This window comes from Thermobia domestica, chromosome 12, assembly GCF_964235325.1.
Source record: "Thermobia domestica chromosome 12, izTheDome1.hap1.1, whole genome shotgun sequence".
NCBI lineage: Eukaryota > Metazoa > Arthropoda > Insecta > Zygentoma > Lepismatidae > Thermobia > Thermobia domestica.
In genome coordinates, this window is record NC_137465.1 from 40298102 (window position 1) to 40322742 (window position 24641).

The 24641-nt window shown below is 35.4% G+C and overlaps 2 protein-coding genes across 4 annotated transcripts in view; one reads left to right on the forward strand and one right to left on the reverse strand.

The window, feature by feature from the left end:
* LOC145666417 (elongation factor-like GTPase 1) overlaps nucleotides 1-24641 on the forward strand; it is a 642062-nt gene that overhangs the window by 523614 nt on the left and 93807 nt on the right. The window lies entirely within an intron of this gene.
* Nucleotides 15447-24641, reverse strand: part of aos (protein argos) — a 67633-nt gene continuing 58438 nt past the window's right edge. Inside the window, exons 2-4 of the mRNA XM_081733626.1 lie at nucleotides 24082-24255; nucleotides 20650-20856; nucleotides 15447-16851 (exon numbers count right to left, since the gene is read on the reverse strand). Of these exons, the coding sequence (XP_081589752.1) occupies nucleotides 16651-16851; nucleotides 20650-20856; nucleotides 24082-24255 (582 nt within the window). The 3' untranslated portion in view covers nucleotides 15447-16650. The remainder of the gene's footprint in view (nucleotides 16852-20649; nucleotides 20857-24081; nucleotides 24256-24641) is intronic.

Genomic DNA, 24641 nt, shown 5'->3' on the forward strand with positions numbered 1-24641 from the left:
TGCGATTGAAATGTCTGAAGACGTGTGTTGTTTTCAAAACAAACAAATAAATAAATAAACTGAAATTACAGTACCTGTTCAGCCAAGGTAGTCTCCTGCTGTAGCCAAATACTTTTGCCATCACTGACCCAATGATTGGATTTTACGCGAAATAAATCAGGGTTAATTGATTGATTGGGAGTGATGAAGACGACAACATCATGGCCATGTGTCCTTGTCACGATAAACACTACTGATCAGAAACAAGTCCGGAATATGAGATGCAAAAACTGCATTTTGCATCTCCCGGTCATCAGGAAAGTTCTTTCCTGTTAAGAGGTGATGCCGGAAGAGGCAGTAGTTGGGGAAGACGTAAAGAGAATACAGTGGGTGATAAAGGGTTTTATGCTGAGGAGAGTTTGCTTCGTCCTCTGAGCAGCATGTGGGCTTGCATTTTCATGAGAACATCATGTATGTTTACCATTTCAGAATACTTGCAGACATGCTTACTATGTACTTCATGGCGTTCAGCAGTGTAACGATCGGGGACAGTAATGGTTTATCTTCATCAGAGAAAGACGTGATAGATCACCCCACCATAGATCACCATAGAACCAAAACCATCTTCTAAGCCTTGTAACGATCCGCAATGATGGTTTCACCTCGACGGAAAGACATGATGGATCACTCCACCATAGACCACCTATCAACAACGACACTTTCTACGGGTAGCAAAGTAGTTCTGGACGCTGATCACAATCCAACCACTGCCCTGACCATTTATGATTGTAGCAGATCCATTTTTAACGAGGTGTGATAATCCAATGTAGCAAACTTTGACAATATGATGCAGGACTTGATCCTTATCGCTTATTTCTTAGTCAAGAAAAGTGTATACCACTAAAGTGTGATCCTTGTTGGTCAGTATCGACATATGTAGCACATATGAGCCCATTATTTTTCACCTTAGCGTTTGCACAAAGCTACCGAACGATATGCATGGTTTATTCCTAACTCGTCTGCAATTACACAAACATTTGTCCGAAGCAGGGCCGAATCAACCCATCTGGAATACGGGGCTAGAAAAAATATGTGGTCCCTGCTGACTTCGCCTAATACATTTCTGTGAAAGTACAATAGAAAAGTTGGAGAATACACGAAGTTCTACGTCAAGCATACCATACATTAGATTATATTATACCTATTGGAACTCTCCAAATGCATTAAAAAAAAAAACTCACACAAACTCTATTAAATGAATACCTCAAAAATTTCTTTTTCTAGATTTCGTCCTAGGGAAGTCCTCTATCTCATCCTGAAGTCAGGAGGACTGGTCACTGTAAAATGTATTTGAAGTAAACCGCCTATTTTTGTGGTCAACAATTCTACCCGACTCCACGCATACAATTTATAAGTAGACGGAACTTGTTGACATAAAATGAATAACCTATTGTGTATCTACGCAGTGACTTAATTTTTCTGCCGGATTGAGACTGGATATTCTTTAATGACATGAGACTACAAGCACTTCTATTCAACGAGAAAATATAAATCACGATTCTCATACATTATATTCGATCTCCTTTTCCAAAATTGATTTATGTTAATTTATTAAGACAGTGGATGTAACAATCGAAGAAAGGGCCCCTCACAATCCTTATGAAAATTGGATTTCGGTGGAATTGCATGAAACCGTGATATGTTGTAGATATTGTATTCCTGAGGAAAAGTCTCAATGAGAACGACCACCAATCACTAACCGTTTGGCCACTATAAGGCCACTCCTGAAAACAGTCAAAGATTACGATATTCTGGATTTCGGTGAAAATGACTGAAATCATGATATGTTATAGATATTGTGATCCTGAGAAAAAGTTTTAATGGACACAACCACCAATCACTGACCGTTTGGTCTCTATGTGGCCACTTTTTTGAAAACAGTCGAGTATAACCATGTTCTGGATTTCGATGAAAATGAATGAAACTGTGATATGTGCTAGATCTTCTTATCGTGAGAAAAAGTCTTGATGGACACAACCATCAATAATTGACCATTTGACCACTACGGGTCCAGATTTTTTAAAAGAGCCAGGTATAACGATATTTTGGGTTTCGGTGACAATGAATGAAACTGTGATATGTTGTAGATGTTATGACTCTGAGGGAAAAAATGGTAATTTGTGGTTACCGAGCAACGGTAGGTCAGATGGTAAATAATTTGTTCACATTTGGAAGGTTCGGCCCGGGACGGTCATCCTGTCTAGGGTTTTCCAGGGCTTCCCTTTGTCCCGCAGGATGAACATCGGGATGTTATCTGTGCTTAAATGATGTTGATCGCTGCTCTCTCCATTCCTTTTCCGGGTTATGGGATAGGATGTGAAGATCTAAACCTTTTCAATGTTTCAAACAATTCCACCAAAATCCCACAATATCGTTACCTTCTGCTGCTTTCAAAAATATGGCTCCGTAGTTGCCAAACGGTTAGTGATTGGTGTTGGTGCCCATTGAGGCTTTTTCTCAGGAACACAATATCTACAACATATCACGGTTTCAAACAATTCCACCGAAATCCAATTTCCATAAGGAAGGTGCGGGGTCCGTTGTTTCATATTTTTGATTATATTGTACCTTATGATGAGGATTGTATCTTGTATGATTCTTTTTAAACAACCAATTGAAATTTTTATCAGCGTGGAGGCGAGGCCTTTTTCTATGGGACTCGTGAGGATAGCACAGAATAGCTGTTAGTAGGTAGCCACGGGATTCATCTTGTAATACAAAGTTATTGCAAATGATTCATCGGGTTTTGTATTAATGTATTTCACAAAGTATTACATACAAAATAATGATTGATATATCATTTGAAAAAGCACATTTTCAATTTTCTTACACATAATTACAAATGTTTTATGTGCGCTCCTCGTGTTACACGACACACATCTATGCGGTAGTCAAGCTTAGCCCTTACACGTTCGAGCTCTCCACTGTTTCCTCCGAGATAGGTGGTCGCTCGGAGCTTTTTCCTTTACAGAGGCAGCCTGTGTCCTTAAACTGTCGATACCATCGCAAAATGCTTTGTTGGGTTGGTGATTGTATGTTGTACTGTCTTCGGAACGCACGCTGCATGGTGGTGACGGATTCTGTCTTCAGATATTCCATCACATAAAATGCTTTTTTGTTGATTATTTGCCATTTTTCAAACTGTTATCACCCTGCCACGTGGTTAGTCACAACGGAACCTGCAATGACATTAAAAATAAATAAATAAATAAATAAAGTATGCTTTTTCGATTGGTTATTAGATGGTCATTAAATATTTGAAGTTATAAGACTTTAAAACCTGAAGAATCATTTGTAATAACCCTGTATTTTATTATCGACACGTAATTTCACAAACCAAAGGAGTATATTATATCACTTATGACTTTTGACCGAAATGTACTGTTGATGTTTATCGCAGCTATGTAGAATGTCTCGGTTTGAACTTCTAAAAGAAAATCACTTTCAATTAGAGGTGGACTCGTAAACTTTGGCCCATCCGGCTTAGCTACAAAGTTGGTCCTCCATCAAACTGTTAACTTAAGAATCCGGCCATCATGACCCATGATTTCCGATTTTCGACTCAGTACTCTAATACATAGAAATAAAATAATACCTAATGGTTAAGAAAAAAGAGAATCATTTAAAAATCCAAAGAAGAAGATGCTTTGAGTATTGGAGATGCTGCCAACTCATTTATAAAGGAACTTGTGGTAAACCAAACTCTTTAGAAATTGCTATTTAGAAAAAGATTTAAGGGAAACTACATCAAACAAACCTGTTAAATGTGAAGTAAATGTAGTGTGTACTTATAATAAAGATTTGCGAAAATCATTGAAGGACGATTTTTTTTTTCGCAATTACGAGAAACTTGTTTCTTTCTGAATAACACGATCGTGTGTATCCTGAGTAGTAGCTATTAAGAGCATCCGGTTCGAGTCTTGGCAGCATAGGAAATTGTTTGTAGAACTTGGTTGATTTCATGTCCTTTGGCAATGAGACACCTCAATGTCGAAAAGTTACACAATGCAGTTACTTGTCCTTTTACATGCTATTAATATTGCATAATAAATGCGGAATTATGAGCATTAACAGTTGAGGGAAGACTGCAAGGAAAGATCGTTTACGGGAAGTGTTACTATCAAAGTAGCGAAAGGAAATTACGTATGACCTAATTCCTTGAGTACAAAAGGAAGTCTGTTCTCTCAGGTTTTGTTGTGCGTTAGCTGAAGAATGTGACCCGTAGAGCGATGACATTGGAACGGATATGGATAGAGTGGTAAAAAGGATAATATTCATTCGTACAATTGCTGGCATTATATTTTTCTACCAAACATAATCTTTCAAGTAAACATAAATGTCATTTAATAACTCTTCTGTTTAGAAAATAATTTCCCATTCATTAGTTCATTATGTCGAATAACTTGTATTGTCTAACAAATCCTATTTAAAAGAGGCTAAGGGGCTACAGACCCGCGACTCACATGACATTTGTGGTCTCTGCTGTAGGATAATAGCAATTAAACGAAGAGTAGTTTTTCTTAATGATTTTTTTATTGTAGATTTTCTTCATATTTGCATAGTGAGAGTTGAAACGAATCCTGTCCCAGATTTGATATAGTGTCGTTTGACTACTGCATTCACTCAGGTGTTCTTTTCTAGGCTTACAATGTTTGAACTAATACTAAAAGTTTTCTGTATAGCTCTGTGGCAGTTAATAATATATTCCTTCATAACTACTAAGTTTGTGGTACCCAAACTTTTTTTTCATTTACTGTACTCTTAGTGTGTCAGGATTTTTCTACGTCGCGCAAGGAACATTGGTTTAAATCCTATTAAAATTTTAACTTAAAAAGAGTGCCAATTGCAGACGATTCGTAACAAGTGATGTAAAGCGGAAAAATCCACTGCTTTTGCGGAAAGTTATCCATTCTTAAGAGGCCTCATCCCAGCGCAATTAAAATACCGCTAATTTTACAGTAATTATGTGATATTTTCAAATAGATAAAAGATAATTGAAATGTGGAACAACAGCGCCCTAGACAATATTATTTTGCGTGAGGTACTGTTATCACAAATCACCTAGTGGCTTTCCGTTTTCAGCCGTTTAGAAACGCGAAAATAAATGCCGATTTTCAAAATGGCTCGAAATCGAAAGCAGATAAGTGAGTCGAGACAACGGTATCTCATGTAAAATGATATCGTCTAGGGCGCCCTTGTTCCATATTTCGATTATCTTTTATCTATTTGAAGATACTACATAATTACTGTAAAATTAGCTGTATTTTAATTTCACCGGGATGAGGCCTTTTAATGAAAAACACCAGATTAAAAGGTAATATTTATTAAAGGTTGTTGTCCAAATTCCTGTTCTGTCTCATTCAAATACCCTCTTCGCTGGTCTAGTTGCTAGCGCAGTGACTTCGGTGTACAAGTCCCAGATTCGATTCGTGGCATCGAACATACTACACTGGTTCAGATACTGCACTAGTACATTTCTTCCTATATTTCTCGCAGCTGACTTCTTCTTCTTCTTCTTCTTGGAGGCACGGTGGCTCAGTGGTAGAGCGCGTATTTCTGGTGCGTGGGATGAGTGTTTTGATCTCCGGCCAAGTAAGTTTGTGGTAGACAAAATTGTGTCCCTGGGTTTTCTCTGGTTACTCCTGTTTCCTCTCACTTTTTATTCCACCAATTCTTCCATCATCATTCACTTGCTTTAATCATCTTCTCTCTCAGTCGATCGGGCACAGCGTGGGATGTTAGAGTGGAATATTTCATTTTTTTTCTTCTTTCTCTCCGCCTTTTCCCATCCATATGTGCGGTGGTCGTTCTCGTCCTTAATTTTTTTACTAAACTCTCTCCTATTCTGGACGTTCTATATTTCCCTTCCTCTTTCCTTCAGATCATCTCATATCCTGCCCTTCCATCTTATCTTGAATGTTTTCCTCTTGCTTCTTTCTTGTACTTCAATTTTTCCACTTCTTTTTAGTCGTCGTTTCTATGTTCTACATGTCCAGACCTCTCAATCTCTATTCTTGAAACTTTTTACTCAGAGGCCCGACTTTAACAACATCTCGTATGTAATCGTTCTTTATACTACCTTCTTCGTCACACCACACATCCATCTTAATATTCTCATGTCCGCAACTTCCAGTTCTTTTCCTGAGTCCTTGTAATTACCCGTGTTTCACTACTGTATATCACTGCCGTTTTATATACACATGACCTTTTAACATGTAGCTTACTTTTTTTTTTTTTTTTTTTTGTTGCACAGCAACCCGCTCACCCTTCTCCAGTTTAGCCAGTCAGATTATATTCTGGGTTGAGTATTTATGTGTAATTCTCCATCCGGCCGAGGTACGATCCAAGATTCTTAAATTTCAAGATATGTACTAGTCTCTTTCCTTGTAGCCCGAAGAGGCTCACGTCTTAATACCTGTCTTTGTTCTACTTATCGTGATGCATCTCTGCCAACACACTGCTCCATCCTTTTAGTTTCTTCTCTGCCTTAGCTGCTGGCAAAGGACGTAAATCAATTAATATCTCATTCAGTCCTGAATAGGCAATCTTGAAATGGCATATTTACATATTTAAAGTGTTGCAAAAATAATGCGTTTATTTATTGCAGAAAATTGCATAAAATGTTCACACAAGCAAGAACTACTCTTTTAAAATATAACAGAAATTAGGATTTTTATTGCACATCTCTTGTGAGACAATAGATAATATTGTATTATACATCAGTGTATGAAACACGGGAATTAAAATGTTCTTTGATAATTATGATAATTTTTGGGAAGAAAATGTACGTAAATTATTTACAATAATTTTTAAAAAAAAATCCATATAAGTTACTTAAACATTTGCCTCTTTCTGAAAATTTTCAGAATACTTTTTTGAATTTAAAATTTTCCGAAATACTCTATTAATTTGATTGCTGTTCAAATAATTTTGTGTAGCACTGAGTGTTGCTAATTAAACAATATGACATCAAAAAATGTAATTAAAGAAACCAGACAGGATAAAATATGAAAAAAAAAATACTAAAAGATTTTGAAATGTAAGTGTGATGAAGAATAACGCGAATCAATTTACCACCGAACAAGTTTGCAGCTCGTTGAAGTGAAATTAATACAATAAACAAGTAGTGAATAGAATCACACTGTATCATATTCATATTATTTCCGTTACAGTAACTCCATAATTGTGTTACCAATATGTAAGCAATATGATGCTATGCATTTGGTGCTTTTACACTTTGGATATTTTGTTTTAACTACACTTTCTCGCCTTATTTTATAGTATTTTACACTTTTATGAAGTCATATTCTCGAATACAACTAAAATATGTATCTTACAGAATAAACAGTTGCTTACCTAAGTAGGTTATAACTATCAGGTTTATGTTAGCTTTGCTTTAGTAATTCAAAATAACTCAGTTGCGTCAGTTTAGTGTCCCTTTTAGCAGCGAGGCTATGAGACGTGGAGCTACAGCTTAACGTGGGATCGGAACCATATTAGCTTATTTCGGGAACCAAACCCGGGTTTCCCACGCCAAAGGCGCGTACTCTAATCGCTTAGCTACGAGGGAGTTCCCTCGAAGTTGGGATCTTTAAAGTATCATTCATGCCAATAGTAAAAATGCCCACTCTCGGATACATTTTTAATTGTGCTTTTTTAAAAAATATATATAGTAATTTGATTGCAGTGAATCAAATTGAATTGTTTTGAAACATATTCGTTAGTAGAATAACAAGAAAAATGACCTTGAAGTTGGGCTCTTTGAACTACCTCTTATGACAATAGTAAAACTGTCAGTGATTAGATACATTTCTTCTTGCGCCTTTCATATCAAAATTTGAGGACGCTGAATCTAATAGAATTACTTCAAAATATTTGTAAGTGGCATCACACAAAAATGACCTGAAAGTTGAGCTCTTTTAAAGTTTAAATAACATGATAAGAAACCAAAGTTATCATGTTTAAATAACTTGATTTTATCTGGATTGATTAAAAACTTTATATCAAAGAAATAACCTTTAAAGAAAATAACTGAAGCATCTTATACATTTTGTACAAAGAAAGAAGTACGTCATTTTGTTGAGTATAGTGTGTACGATATTCAGACCTGTGAATCTTTGTTTTTTCTTTCTTTTTTCTTCCATCAAGCAGTTCGAGGTAAACACTGGAACAACTGTTCGATACAAATTATAAATACCGATATAACATTAAATTATCATTATTATTTATCGCTTAAGCTTTCCTGTAGCTTAAAAGCATTGAATGTGATATCTTTCCTCATTATCCTGGATTTATGACCATTTTTGTTCTTTCCTTAAAGATTATAAATTAGTAAAACTATAAATCTACGTTTGATAAATACTTTCCTCATCCATTAAAAAAGACATATTAAACTGCACTCAACCATGTTACGTTGTCTCTGTACCTACTTCTAGAATATGTGCAATTAACACATATTAAATTGCAGTCAACCATGTTACGTTGTCTCTTTACCTACTTCTAGAATATGTGCAATTATACTCAAATGAGGCGCGTTCGGAAAGTAACCTCCGATTGGTCATTGTGAGTGAGGTAGTGGAAGCAGCGCTACTCTTTGCACACGCGTGCGCGCGCAGTAGGTCAGTCTGCATCCAGCTGTGGTAGAGTGAAGGTTGTCTGATCACTAGTTCCACTTTTATAGCGTCTCAAGATGTGTGCTGTAATAGAAAATCTGTTATACATTTTCTTACGGCAAAACAAAATTCAGCAGCAGCTATTCATCGGGAACTTAATACCGTGTATGGACCAAATGTGATGAGTGAAGGAGTTATTCGTGAATGGGTTCATTCATTTAAAAATGGGCAAACAAACATTCATGACGAAGAGAGGAGTGACAGGCCATCAGTAGTCACTGGTGAATCGTTCAGAAAATTGATGGAAAAGTTTGTGAAAATCCTGATTATCATCTCTTCATTCATCATGAAGAAGTGGCTTCGATCTCAGAGCTTTGGTGATGATGAGGAGGTGAAAGACGCGGTCACAGGCTGACTCAAGGCACAGTCGAGAGATTTTTATGCTGATGGAATTTCTAAGCTAGTGCAGAGATATGATAAGTGCTTGAATGTTTATGGAAACTATGTTGAAAAATAAAGCAAAGAAATAGTTTTCAGGTGTAAAATAAATTATTCTTATTTACTTTGGTGTTTCTTTTTAACCAATCGAAGATTACTTTCCGAACGTCCCTCGTACTAAAATATAAATAAATATTTTCTGGTTTTGAACTTTTTCTTCTTTTCTACTTCTTTTCTATTCTACTTTTCTGCTTTTCATGTTTTATATTATTAAAAAGATAGTCCAAAATCGTTTCATTGTGTCAAAGGAAGCACCCGTATTATAACGATTTTCCGGATATTTTTAAATCGAAATAATCGCGATAATTTTTAGATAAGAGCAAATTACAAATTCTTTTAGACCTTCGGTCATACAGTTAATTACGGGTGATATCACTGTGTTCTTTAACATGATTAACGTGATACAAAAAAAAAAATCTTATTCAAGCATTTTCTATTAAAAACGGAATTTTCCAAAATAGTAAAATTTTCTGGCTTAACTCATTCGTCTCATTCACAAAAACATGCTATTTTCTGTTGTAAAATATTTATGCCGGTTAAAGATAAATTATTCCTGTTTTCACATTATTCACATATTATCTTTTCTAAAGAAAGTTCACTTTACAACTATGTGAGCCGTGAAAGCTGGATAGTAATTAAAAGTAACGTACAATAATTTTCTGTGTTCAGTAGTTTCATTCCGGTTTATTTATTATTTTTTATCAATATTAATTATCTATGTTAGATATGACTACACTGGATTGGGTTGTCATGAGACCTCTTGCGACCTTCACATCAAACTGATATTACGTATACATACCATTGCTACTATGTTTAATCAATACCTGTTGTTGATAATGAAGTTCAGTATCGAGACGCGAACCTAAAGCCGAACCACCATAATGCGTTCTAATTTCAATTGTCTGCCATCAGGAATCGAAGCCGAAACCCTGTGCACCAAAGGCGCGCGCGCCCAACCATTATCTATCTGTCTTATATTAAAATGTTAGGTTTATATGTTTGTGGTCGAGAAAAGTTTGTATGTTTGTGGACGTTTATATGTTTGTGGTCGAGAAAAGTTTGTATGTTTGTGGACGTTTATATGTTTGTGACCAATTCTTTTGACAATGATACTCGGAAACCACAAGCTCTATAAAGATGCCGTTTTCTCTAATCAATTGCAAATTTTGTGTAGAGTGTTCAGTTCTAATTGAATATTTTTTTAAAAAAATGGCCGTTTTACATTTCTTTATTACATTTTTTAGGAGTACACTGGAAGTATTGAAATTTTAAAAAGTAAAGCATCATATACTACGAGTTATACATTCCAAAACCACACATGTGTATACGGGGTTAGTATATCTCTCGGGCGTTTGTTTCATGGCCTAATGGTAATGAAAAACGAAGGATAATCATTTCTCCAGTCTAAGATGACTGTTTATTGCCTAGAGTGTTTTTCCCAATGAACACCGCAACTGGCATTATAATTAATTGTGTGGTAATGCTTTAATGTTTTTGCTTATTACATAATGCATGCAAGAAGAAAGAAAACACTGATCATACACGAATTAGAAACTCCAACCACAAGTAGGCTGAAATCTTGTAAACGGTGCGAAATATTGAAAAAATAATCGAAAAAAAATCTCCCCTTTATGATACTTCTTGCCGATTTTTATCAAGACGTCCTCCACTTGTGTCTGTAAAGGGACATGTACAGATGTTATGAAGAATGACAAAGAGATGCATGCTCATATGTGAATGATGCACTGTGTAGAGAACGCAGGTTCAGGTAGTAGCATTGATAAAATTGTCTCGAAGTTTTATGACATTTTAATTTCATTTTTATTATCAGTTTTGTTTGGAAACTAACTGTTCATAATATTTCGTTGGTTTTCCCATTTTACTATAAGTAATTTTAACCATTGAATTTTACGTTAGCTTTTACAGTTCTTTCTTGTTATGTAATATTGAAAATTGTCATTTTTAATTTTACTTTTAATCAATTAATTTTAAAATTAATTGTAACTTACTTTTTCCGACACTAATTTTTAATTTACTCAATCATTTTTTCAGAGCCTTAATTTTTGGTTACCCTCTGTTTAGCAGAATGCCTTAAAGCTATGCAACCTTGACAAGTTTACCCATTCTTGTTTCGCAGAATCACATGAAACGTTTTGGTAGCACCTCAATATTAGAAATATTTGGTGAAATGAACAAAACACCAACATAAATCCAAAGAGGTGCGGCTCGCAATAGAGCCTTGTTGCACAGGTGCAATTGTGATTTACTGCAACAAAAACGAATTTCAAACACACAGACACAAATAAAAAAATTATATACTTTGCGTTGAACAATAATAGAATGAATCTTACGTAATAAATTTAGTATACAGATGAGACTCTTAATATCACCTTTTTTCATTGGATTGCAGTTTCAAACTATCCGAATGAATGCAATGAGATACTGCATTAAAGTTTGGAATAAGGCCAACCTCGCCAATCCTAAATCTACTCTTAAGAGTCCCTATCACTGCGAAATTAAAATACCGCTAATTTTACAGTAATTATATGATATCTTCAAATAGATAGAAGATAATCGAAAAGTGGATCAAGACCTCCCTAGACGATGTTATTTTGCACGAGGTACCGTTATCACGAGTCACCTAGTAGCTTTCCGGTTGCAGTTATTTAGAAACGCGAAAATAAATGCCGATTTTCAATATGGCTGGAAATCGAAAGCAGATAAATGAAACATGATAACGGTATCTCACGCAAAACAATATTGTCTAGGGAGGTCTTGTTCCACTTTTAGATTATCTTTTATCTATTTCAAGATATCACATAATTACTGTAAAATTAGTGGTATTTTAATTTCGCAGTGATGAGGCCTCTTAAGAACCCGAATACGACTGTCTAAACGTCTGCACAATCTTCCCCGAAAAGTTAAATTGCCTTCTTCCAGCAGCAGCATTCTCGGACAGTGCTTGCTACAAAAGTAGAATGAATCTGTAAATATAGGGATGATTTATGTCTACTTCAAATTAAATCTGAAATGCTAAACCTCGGCATGGTTCGTGCTTTTATTGCTGTTATCAAATTGGTTTCTTATTGCCACGAAACATTAATAAAAGTATAATTAGTACAACGTGCGGATTCAAATAACAATCCAATATAAAAAAAATGAGTAAACTTTCAAATATTGCTGTATTAACGGGTGGAAGGTGCATTCAGGTCAACATAGGTATCCGCCAAATAGTCTAGGAGAACCTGTGCCTCTGGGATGTCGGGTGCATCGTCTTGTATATGGAAATGCATCAGGAGTGTCTTCAAGATGAACGAGTGGAAGTGTATAGTGGAAGGCAGAATAGGAACAAGAACAGCTACAGGGTTAGCCTCGAACCATAGAAGGACATTTATGAGGTGTTCTAGGCGTGAGGGATAATAGATCAGGAACTGAAAACTAGATATATTTTATATCCATTAGTATATTAATGGAATGTAAACTTAAAACGAGCACTATTATCCTTTAACTGAACTTAATCTGACGTTTCGTTATCTTGTTGTGACTCCTTATATTATCGTTCCGACCAGTTTTGGATGGGATATAACTCCAAAATGACATATTTCTGCACCCGTGTTAGTCTCTCTCTCTTTCTTTTTTCATGTTTTTGTGTGATGATTAATTTCCCGAAGTAGTTTGGTGTTATTTCCGAATACTCTAATATACGAGGGGAAGTCAAACCGTTTCTTCAGTTTCGTTGTAGCTCTTTATTACCACAATATAAGTACTTATTTATTTAATCACTTTCAAAGTAGGCACTTTCGGAACACATATACTTGTATCGTTCCTTCCATTGCTGGGAACACCGACGAAAGACTTTTTTTTTTGGTATCTTCCGAAGTTCAGTCATCACGTGGATTTTGACCTCTTCTACGGTGCTGAAACGGGTACCTTTGAGGCCCATTTTCAGCTTTGGGAAGAGCCAAAAATTCGATGGTGCAAAATTGTTTCTAAGGCTATCAAAGTCTCTGAAGCAGATTTCCCGTTTAAGGTGGACTTTAAGATAGAATCTGAACCATATTAATTCGTTCATTGCTATCCGACCTAGAATCGAATCCGGGACCCTGTGCAGCAAAGGCACACGCAATAGCCACTAGACCAGCGGGGAAATCCCCGACAGCTAGGCTGGTTGATTTAGCTTTTCAAAGCCTTCGTGATTGCGTAGTTACGGGATTTTTTGTGGGGGAAGGGGAGAGGAATAGTGTTGCCCTTGAGAGGAGACGAGACCAGACTAGAAATAAGGCTTTTCGTCTCGTAAATATGATAGAAGTCTCGTCTGGTCTCGTCTCGACGAATTGTGTCTGGTCTCGATATCCAAAAAGCTTTTCTCATCAAATTTACATTTACAATGGGGGTAAATAAAGTAATAAGATTGGCAATCAGCAACACTGGTGACGTGGAACTAGGAGAGGAGTGGATGTGGGAACGTGCTAGCGTCATGTTGGTTGACCATGGCGATTGTTTTAGTGAAGCAAATTTTGCGTGTACGGTCTGACAATGAGTGATACAAATATCGAGCAATCGTATGCGATCAGGGTTTGCTTCAGACTTGGACACGTGACAAAAGAAACTTTTGCAAAGAAGAGAATCAGTTGAAGATGAACATCGTAACGAAAGGTCTTTGGTTGCGAGAATTCATGCAAATGTCGAATTCTTAATTTCACCCAAAAGTTATGAAAATACTTCCGCGTCAAAAGAGGTTCACGAAGAAAGTAATATAACAACATTTAAACCATATTGTAGTAGCGAGGTAGCACGTTCCCACATCCACTCCTCTCCTAGTTCCACGTCACCAGTGTTGCTGATTGCCAATCTTATTACTTTATTTACCCCCATTGTAAATGTAAATTTGATGAGAAAAGCTTTTTGGATATCGAGACCAGACACAATAGCGAAGTAGCTCAAGTGGTAGAGCGTTGGCTTCGCATTCGGGAGGTCGCGGGTTCGAATCCCGTTGCCGACCATCCTGACTGAGGTTTTCCAGGGTTTCCCTCAGTCCTACCAGGCAAATGCCGGGATGGTACCTACTAAACAGGCCCTGGCCGATACCCTCCCAAATCCTTTCCATTGTTATTGTTGTATATCCAGTGTAAAATGGCCTCTGAGCTGTACCTGGTGATTGTTAAATAAATAAATAAATTAAATAAATAAATATTTATTATTAGAGTATTTGTGTAACGACTTTCGTATCTTTAAACGTTGATAAATGCTCTAATTGTGTTCGTACTATCACTTTATCTATATACAATTTATATACTATAAATCACAGTTTCAGATGTAATAGTTGGGTCAACTTGTGTTGTTCAGGAGATTTATTATCTCAAATTTGTTATCTCAAAAACGATGTGAGAATTGCCTTGTTTCTCGCCTCGAATTTAAAAACGTATTTCTCGTCTCTTTTTCGAGATGTAATGAGAAATTTCTCTTCTCATGGTCAGCGCCAGAGAGAAATGTACTCTCCATAGATGGAGTGGGTCAGTGGATCGTAAGTCAACATTGGTGAATTTGTCTACGATTTACTTTCAGGGCCTTCTTTTCTCTTTCTTTTTCATTTGTTTCTATTTACTTACCTGAGATGAGTATATCTAAGTGAAAAAGAACTTCGGGTACTTCTGGATTTTTTGTGATTCTAATAATAGCAATAGAACTTACTACTTGGTTTTCGAAACACAGTCAAGTTATACACTTTTTTCCTGTACGTTGGACTGTTTTGAGACTCAAATTTCATCCTATTTTCCACTGAAAAGTACCTGTAATTCAACAAGGAAATAATTATATATATGATAATTCAATTGAAATTCATCGTAATATGGCACACGACAAGCAGTTTACCATTTTACATCATAAAGGTCAGATCCATTGTAACAGAGCTGTGCTTGAGCGATTGACCGTAGAACTTAAAACTCTGATTAGTGATAATTTCACAGCATTATTTTATTACAAGTGTGAACTCTTTAGTCAGTGGAGATTGGGTATGGATCATGGATCAGAATTGATGACGATGGGTTTTGGTGGGTCAGAGTGGGTCACGGTGGATCGTCGTTCCAGTGAGTCGTAGGTCAGAGTGTGTGGTGGGTCAGTGGATCATGGGTCAAGTTTTCATTGATCCTCTCCATATCTGGTACTCTTCTTATGGGTTTGCGCCTCACTTAATGGTTTCCGAACCCAATATTCATTTTGTAGTGTTTGTTTTTTAATAAAGTATGTCAGTTTGTGGATGTTTTAAATTTTATATTGATAAGATAACAGTAATTATTATTTAAGCTTTATTTATTTTTAGAAAAATCAAACACAAATAGTTTATAGATACAGCACAACATTTCATGGATGTAAAAATATATGATTTCTAATATGATACAAGACTTTTATTTATTTATTTTCATTTTTTGTAACTTTACACTAGCTTTGCATAATTTATGTTTACTGTACAAAGATTGTATTCTTGAGATCACAATTCACGTATCGTGAAAATGAGTGAAATAAAACACTTTTAGTTTACAACAAGCATTTTGAAACATGAAAAACGTAACAGTGGTCTATTTTATTATTATTATTTACCTTATAGGTAAAAATTATAAAATTTTACTCTATCTTAATTAAAAACGAACATACATATACATAGACAAGTGTTTTAGTTTTATGGCGCGATTGATAGGTGCAAATTTACAGCTGTGTAACCTAGGAGCGTCATTTGGGGGGCAGGGAGGGGCATTGCCCCCCTCAGTTTGAGATGTATATAGATTTTATCAATAGAATAGTAGTGAGTCAGTGAAAAACGTGAAATTTCACTTATATCAAGGGGTCTTGTCCTCCCCCCAAACAAAATCTGAAATGACGCTCCTGGTGTAACCATACACTAAAATTTGGCATAGCAAACATATGAAACTTTTCCTGAGAAAGTTTTGCATATGGCAGTACATTAATGCAGACTTTATACAAAAAAAAATTGAGGTCACGATTTTTGCACTGTCGGGAAAACGTACTTAACGTTGATTACTTTGGCAAACTCACTTCGAATGGCTGTACGTTTTACTACAGTAAAATAAAATTACGCTGTAGAATATTAAATGTACAAAAGAAAGGGTTCACTAAAACAATCATCTGCTCTTTTTTTTCTTTCTTAAAGTCCTTTTAAATTATCAACGTTCGTATACTACACAACGAGAACGTTCTTTTGCGAACTAATATCATGTAAGTAGCAACAATGCTTATGTCCATTAAATCAGGTACACAAGTTAAGAAACTGCCTTAGCATTTTTTTTAAACCATCAGGAACACGAACTTATCTTTGACGTCTTCATTCAAGTCACCACACTATCATTCGTTCGGAAAATGCCTGAGAATATAACCAGCAACTCATTCTTTTTTTTTTTCTTCTTCTTCCCGTGCAGTTTGTAAAACAACTGTCCATTTCATTGAGAATTATCCATTCCATTTTTTTTTCTCTCTCTCTCTCTCTCCTTCAAAGGCAATATCCGCTGTATGTCCTGATGCCTTCTTCAGTATATGTCTTCCCGACGATTACGGCTACATCCGTATGGTGCCTCGGACAATGATGGCCGTGTGGACATTGACACAGAGTATTTGTATTGACTTCTTCGACCTCTTGTCGTTTTCTCACGGTGAATAATCTGCAGGGCTCCTTCCTTAGACAGCGCAGCCTCTGCAAGACAATAAGTAAGGGAAGAGTTAATGAAAGAATTTGCTTTTTGTTTATCATAAGCAAATGTTATCAAAGAAACATGTTTGCAGTAGTTTGTCTATAAGAAAACTAGTCGTTCCACTCGAGCTTTTGGCCTCGTGTACACTACAGCTTAAAAACATGCTTTCATTAAAAGCACTAATTGGTTACATTTATTTATTTACTTATTTTGAATAATTAAATTGACACAATACAGGTTTTAAGGTGTAATTAAATCGTGACAGTAGTTTCAAATCGCGAAATTGCCTGTACAGCTTAATACCCATAAGCGCAGGTGGCGACATCTATTAGTGACTAATTATTATTAGAAATCACCGTGACATGCAGATTGTGTTGTAGAGTTTATTCTTAGGATATGGATAATTGCAGGCAAAGTACGGAAATAAAATAAAAATTATTTAAATAGTTATAAAGATAAAATATATATATGGAAAAGTTATACAGCATAAATATGGTCAGAACTTTTCATATGAATCCACTTTGGCTTCATCAGATCTGATCTATATAAGGCACTTGATAGTGTCTGATGAGGCTAAAGTGGATAGTTGGCGAAACTGTTACATGCTAATATATATACAAATACAATAAACGTATTGTTTTGTTCAACAACTAGTTTAAATATATTTAAGTCTATAAAACCAATGCTTTCTTTCTTTCTTTTTTTCTTTTTTCTTTCTTTTGTTTGTTACAGCCAAAAATATGTTCCCAGTATTTTCCCGGATAGATTTTGAAGTACATTTTGAAGACATTTAAGAGTCTTCATTTCGGCGAAATTAAAATACCGTTAATTTTACAGTAATTATGTGATATCTTCAAATAGATAAAAGATAATTGAAATATGGAACAAGAGCGCCCTAGACAATATTATTTTGCGTGAGGTACCGTTATCACAAGTCACCTAGTGGCTTTCCGTTTTCAGCTGTTTAGAAACGCGAAAATAAATGCCGATTTTCAAAATGGCTCGAAATCGAAAGCAGATAAGTGAGTCGTGATAACGGTTTCTCATGTAAAATAATATTGTCTAGGGCGCTCTTGTTCCACATTTCGATTATCTTTTATCTATTTGAAGATATCACATAATTACTGTAAAATTAGCGGTATTTTAATTTCGCCGGGATGAAGACTCTTAGAAGTTTTAGAACTTTCATTACTTAATATTTCATCAATTGTTTCCTCTTAACTAATACAGAAATTCTTTGATATTGAACGTTTGATCATCTCTTACACGTTACATTTATTGCTGATATTATAATTATAAATTTCTTAGCGTTATAATTTTATGTAAATGAAAGAACACCAATTTTTCTGTTTATGGAGCACTGTAAGGTCATGTTATCAATTATAATGATCAAAATTAATTTTTTTAGTAAAAAAAAAGTTGAAAGCTATAACATGGAAATATTATTTCTTTTATGATAAGGTTAGATAAATCTTATTGATTATAAGATAAATGAGATGACATGGGCTTATTTATCTAAGCTAACCATAATAAGCATAAGCTAACCATAATCAAGTTTCGATGTTTACGACTTTAATACTGGTATTTTACTAATATTCTGAGCGGGAGATTACAAATCGAGAAAAAGGTCTTTCGCTATATCTCCTATTACATGTTCTGTTAATGCAGTGATCCTAAACTAGTGCATAAGCAAAACAAATTTGAAAACTAGAAGCTGTAACGGTTTTGCTATATCGGACATACAGGGTAATAGATACATGTTTGTACGAACTGTAGAAATTTTCTCATTCTTTCTTTAGGACGCTCGTTTTAGGGCAAACAAGAAAGGAGCTACGGACCGAAGTAAGAAGTAAAGAGTGAGATTAGCATGCAAAATTCGTGTTCGGGTTGAATTACATCAGGACTCAGCCTTAAGCCCGTACCTGTTCAGTATTGTCATGGATGTTATAATTCAAGATTTGAGGGATGAAGCCCCTTGGTGTATGGCGTTTGCTGATGATATTGTACTACCCAATACAAACAGGGAAGAAGGTGAATGGAAAGTTGAAAGATGAGCAAAATCTTTGGACTATAGACGCCTAAAATTAGTAGAAAGAAAATTGAATATCTCGAATTTAACGGAAAAGTAAATGAGGAAGTAAGATTACAAGAGGAAAGATTGAATAAAGTGACATTTTAAATATTTGTCAAGAATAGTGTTTTGGACGTAAAAATATCGCACAGAATACAAAATAGATGGCAAAATTGGAAGAAAGTATGTGTCGTTCTGTGAGATCGCAGGATCATGGTAAAGAATAAAAGAATGATTTACAAAACAGTGGGTAGACCAGCAATGATTTACAGAGCAGAAAAACGGCAAAAAAAAAGTGTGAAAAAAGATTGGATGTTACTGAAATGAGAATACTACGTTGGATGTGTGGGATAACAAGAAGAGACAGAGTGAGGAATGAGAGAGTAAGGGGAACAATCAAGGTTGTAGATATCTAAGAAGATCCAAGAAAGAAGACTGCAACAGTATGGCCATCTAATGAGAGGAACAGACGACATTGTAGTCAGAAGAGTCCTGGTAATGGAAGTTGATGGAATGGAAGATAGAAGAAGACCAAGAAGGAAATAGAGGACATGGTTAAGAATGAGTTCAGGGAGAAAGATCTAACACGAGAATAATTCCGGAACAGGGCTTTATGGAAAATACTCATTAGAAAATCGACCCCACAAAGAAGAAAAGAGAAGACAGGGAGATTTTTGTTTTAAGTGTCAAGATTGCTCTACGTTTTCTGTTTTAAGCTTCATTGCCTATAACACTGTGGGCCGTCAATACGTTGGCACACTCATTTACTCTGTGCATAAGAATCGTGTACCGCAACGTGTTTACAACACTTACATCGAATGGATGTTAGTACGTGAGCTATTAGAACACGATTGATATTTAGCCGTGCCTAGCCTTAATAACTTTGAGGAGGGGAATTCAGGTATGAGATTTTAAATAAATATATCTAAATCCTAGAGGGGCCAAAGAAAACAGAGGGGTCGTCCTCAAAGATCGGCGGCCATGGCGTACCATTTGTTGCTTTATTTTATGGTGAACTAGTCTGTTCGTAGTTCATGTGAATCAGAAATCATGCACTAAAATAATAATAGGTATAGAACAAAAGAAATGTGGATTTCCGAGGGAATTGCTTAGTTTGTAGTCACTATCTGCCTCGAATTAATTGTATATATTCAAGTGGATTACTTCAACCCTCTAGAGCTCAGATTTAAAAAAGCATAAAATGACACGTTAATTTGCAATGTACAGAATGACATATAGACATGTATAACCTCCTTTGCCTAATCCTGAATCCGCGCCTCCTGTTTGAAACAACACTTGTTTTCAGTTGCAGCACACGGCTCTTCATGGATGTCAACGCTGTCATGGCCATATGTACATTGTTATTTCCAGTACACTAGAAGGTGTAGCGTATTTCTGCATAATACACGTGGTATAATGCATGAAAACAAGTGCTTTATTCATCGCCTACGATAGAAAGGAGTGGAGGACGACTATGTGGGTGCCGCTGCCAGCTTGTCTGTTCTTTAAGGTTTGTTTAAAAAAAAAAAATGCTTATGACCTGGTCCATGATGTGCGAAGACTGCCCTACAAATGAAGAAGCCCCGTGCATCTATTATTATTTTCTTTTTAATGTACGTTTGAAAAGAGCGCTTTCATTCATTCTGTACAATAAGGAGTTCTTTTTTACGTTGTTGTTGAAGAATAAAGCCTATTGTTTTAAACTACTTGTATGTGCAGCTGTACTTACGCTCTGAGGAGAACATGCGAAGGAATATTTGTATCCAAGGCCCAGAGATGTTTGGTATGCTTGTCGCTTGATGAGGTAAGCTACAGATGTCTTTGGGCAGTGACAATGCATTATTTGCTGTGTGATATTGTTTGGATAGGTGATGAGCGTCCACGTGTTGTCCCGGAAGAAGCGGCACTTGGGAAGCTTCTTGATTGGTTCGCATAGCTGAAACAAACATATTAGAATTAGAGGTAAATTATTGCTAATTTGAAAGGGAAAAAAATGCTGTTACAGAAATAGGCAATGTTTCCATAATACAAGTTCATTATTATTGCCTAATGTACGTAATTTAATTCACTTAAAGTTAGTGTTACTTATTCTTAGAGTGTTAAAAGATGATAAATACATGTGCGAACAGGAAAGGAATTAGGAGTATGCTGACGAAGGCTTTATTCAAAGTACCATTTATTCATTTTTTTTTAAATGCGTGTGGTAGAGGTCTACACGGGCCGGAATTTTTAGCCCGAGCCCTGTCCGGCCCGTAATTTACAATATGAGGCCCGACCCGAGTCCGAAATATGTTTTAACATTTAGGCCCGAGCCCGGCCCGAGCTCATGTGATAAATGAGTCCGAAATAAGCCCGAATTACAGAAACCTAATAATTAATGCAAAATTGTATATTTATTTACAGCAATTAGAGGTTTAATTTTGCAGGTATGCCTGAAAAGGCCCGAGAAATATGGTTGTATATTTAAAATTCACGACCCGAACCCGGCTTGGGCCCGAAGTGATATATGCTTTGTAGGCCCGAGCCCATGCAGACCTCTAGTGTGCGGATCTTTATTTGGGGTTTGAGTTCGATAGCCGATGGAATCCTCGTGTTTTCATCGCCATCTACATAAATCTGAATGCCGCTGACGTCCCCATGAACCCCCCAGTTAATCAAGGCTAAGAAATGTATTGAACTTAACTAGATTTAATCTCTCAGCCGAAAATTTGTACGTACCACAGTTAGTGCTGCTGACTTGTAAGTTTCTCCTAAGTGTTTTTGAATGGTAATCTTATTACCATATTCGAAAAAAAAAAATATATATCATATAAGCAGTTTAATAGTTAAATGGTATTGTCAAAATAGTTTAAGAGTAACCCATTAAATGATGTAATGACATATGACGAGGGTTTAACTATGGACCTTCATTATTTCTAATCTAATTTAATTACAAGAAGAAATTAGAAACGCTGAAAATGTATGTATTACTATCGGAAGAGAAGATAAATACACTCTTTTTTTTAAAAAATAATTACTTTTATATTTTCATGATCCTTTCACCCTGGTCTCCCGCATATGTGATGCAATGTAGTCCTGTGCTTCAAGCAGTCGTTTATACATTTTCTTTAAGCTTCACACGATTTAGGATTCAATAAGTTAAGTTTGCACGATTCGGACACTCAAATGGCTATAAGTAACATTCGACATTTTTTAATTTCAATAATAATAATAATAATAATAATAATAATAATAATAATAATAATAAATTCCTTCGTTTCGTTGCGTTCAGTGAGTGAGTATATACTGTACTCCATTTTCATCCTCTAAACATTTGCAACCGATGTGTCTCAAACGTATAAAATAACTCTAACCCACGGTCCGCACACAGAGATCGTATCAGTTCCAAGATGTAAGAAAACTGAAATACTTTCCTTTTCAGTGGTATGTGAAAGACTTAATAGGGGGAAATGTGTAACAACCCTCATCAGCCCTCCCTTCGATATAACACTGACTAACTTGTAAGTTTATATTGTATTCAGGAACCAAGTCCTTGGTAGAAGTTACTAAGAATTAACCGTTCATAATTTTGCTATCAGAAGAAAAAAAGAATCGGATGTCTCTAAATAAATAAATAAATAAATAAATAAATGGCTGTGCTTTTCTTTTTGGTATTAATATTATGTACAAGTGTCTATTTTGCTTATTCTAGATCGTATAATGTGTTAGAATATGTGAGTATATCACATACATATATTCAGTATAAGTTTCTCGTAGTACTAACGTGATCATTGTACTAACAAGGTTTTGCTGTCTAAAGTATTCGAAACTAATCACTACAACTTGTTTAAGTCAAGCATAATAATAACTTACTCTTCACTCAAAATCACATTACAAATGTATTGCTGCTTTAAGACGTTTATTTTTATTTTGTGGAAGGTGTTGTCACTGATTTTTACTCATGGAGTCAATATTAAACTACCAATTTGTTATTTCCCTTGAAGCTTGCTATCATTACAGTCAGCAATTTTTTAATTTTTTTTTGAAAGTCAATTTTTCGTTTCCTCTTTTTATTCATTTCCTTCATACATTCCTTTTCCTCTTGTTTACGATGTTTTAATTTCCTTCTCACGTTGGCACCATCCGTTCACAAGTTTTTTTTTTTTTTTTTTTACTCTTTCTTTCTTTTAAAATATACTTCGTTGCAAGTTTTACGACTTTCCGCTAAAGCAGTCACAAAAGAAGGGAGTTAAAAATATATGTATAAAAAATATATCCTTTTGCAAACTACTTCCAACAATTGATAATTGATCTTCAGGATTTTTTTTTTTTTGTACGATGGGATTTAGCTCTGTATGTCAGTCAGTCTAGTTTTTTTTTTTTTTCAAAAGACGAAGGAAGAAGAAAAATAGGCAGTCAACTGATATTTATCTTTCATTATTGAATGGTTGGTAAATTGGTCGGTTTAATATTAGCATTCCTTTTCAGTACCTTATCTATATGAGACATAGATTTACAGCTTAATATGCGAAGAAATATTATAAGGATTTAGCCACAATAGAGCCCGTATCTTTCATTTTATTGCCGAGAATAAAACAACTATATCAATTCATTGTTGCGCACCCAGAATTTATTGTTGGAAGGGACACAAGTTTGGGGAGGGGGGGTGAGTTCAACACTACAAGCCATTACATCTGTATAGTATTGAACAAGGATTATTCTGCACCCGAAAAGATTATAAATAATTGTAAAATACTTCCTATATTTTCAGAAAAAAATATATAACTACATTGTTTTTATAAGAGAAAGAAGATGTTTTTCTGAGTACAGATGAAGTGTAAGATCAAATTTTCATGCTACAATAATTATTTCCCTGTTGAACAAGGATAGTTTTTTGACCAAGTGTACAAATGTATGTTGAGTTACGAAATTTTGGGGGGTCTGGGCCCCGCGGTCCTCTCATGGATGCGCCCATGAGTACTAGTATAAAAGGGTAAATTAAGTATTGTTTTTGATAAACACCATTGCATAAATGAAGTTTGATAGCTACATGTGCATTTATATGTTGAAATTTGAATTGTATGTTGCATTTGTATTTTTAAGCATTTTTAAAGAATAGTGTTTTACAGTTACTTAGTTAATGATTTTTAAAAAAAAAAAAAAAAAACAACATGAAATTTACCTTGAATTGTCTTGTCTTATCGGTAATCGTGTGACCATCACTAGGATCGAGTGTCATGGAGCATGTCCTTCCTCCTGAACATCGGCATTGCCTTTCTACCCACGGGTGATCATATGTGTCGACCTTACTACAAACAGTCCAAGGTTTACATTCTGGTAGGTCGGCTTCTGATGTCTGAAAAGAAGAAAGAAAAAATTAATGTATACCGAAAGTACCTAAACATTGTTCTTGTTACCCATACTTTCTGGGACCTAGAGATATATTATCTGTTTTGCTTATGGTACTCCGAAGACTAATCGAGGAATCACGATTTTTGGGAACTTATGTTCTTGTAGGATTTCTTCAAAACGTTATTTTACTTTATGTTATCTCTTAACATGATGGTCACTTCACCCCCTCCCCCTCTTTCACCCTTTCCACAATATTGCAAAGTTAAAAACTGCGTAATTTTCTAGTACTTGCAAACCACTACTCAGTTATCTATATATATAAAAGAGAACGTACAAATCCTTTGTTAGCTCATCACGCTAATACGGCTGAACCAATTTCTTTCATTTTTG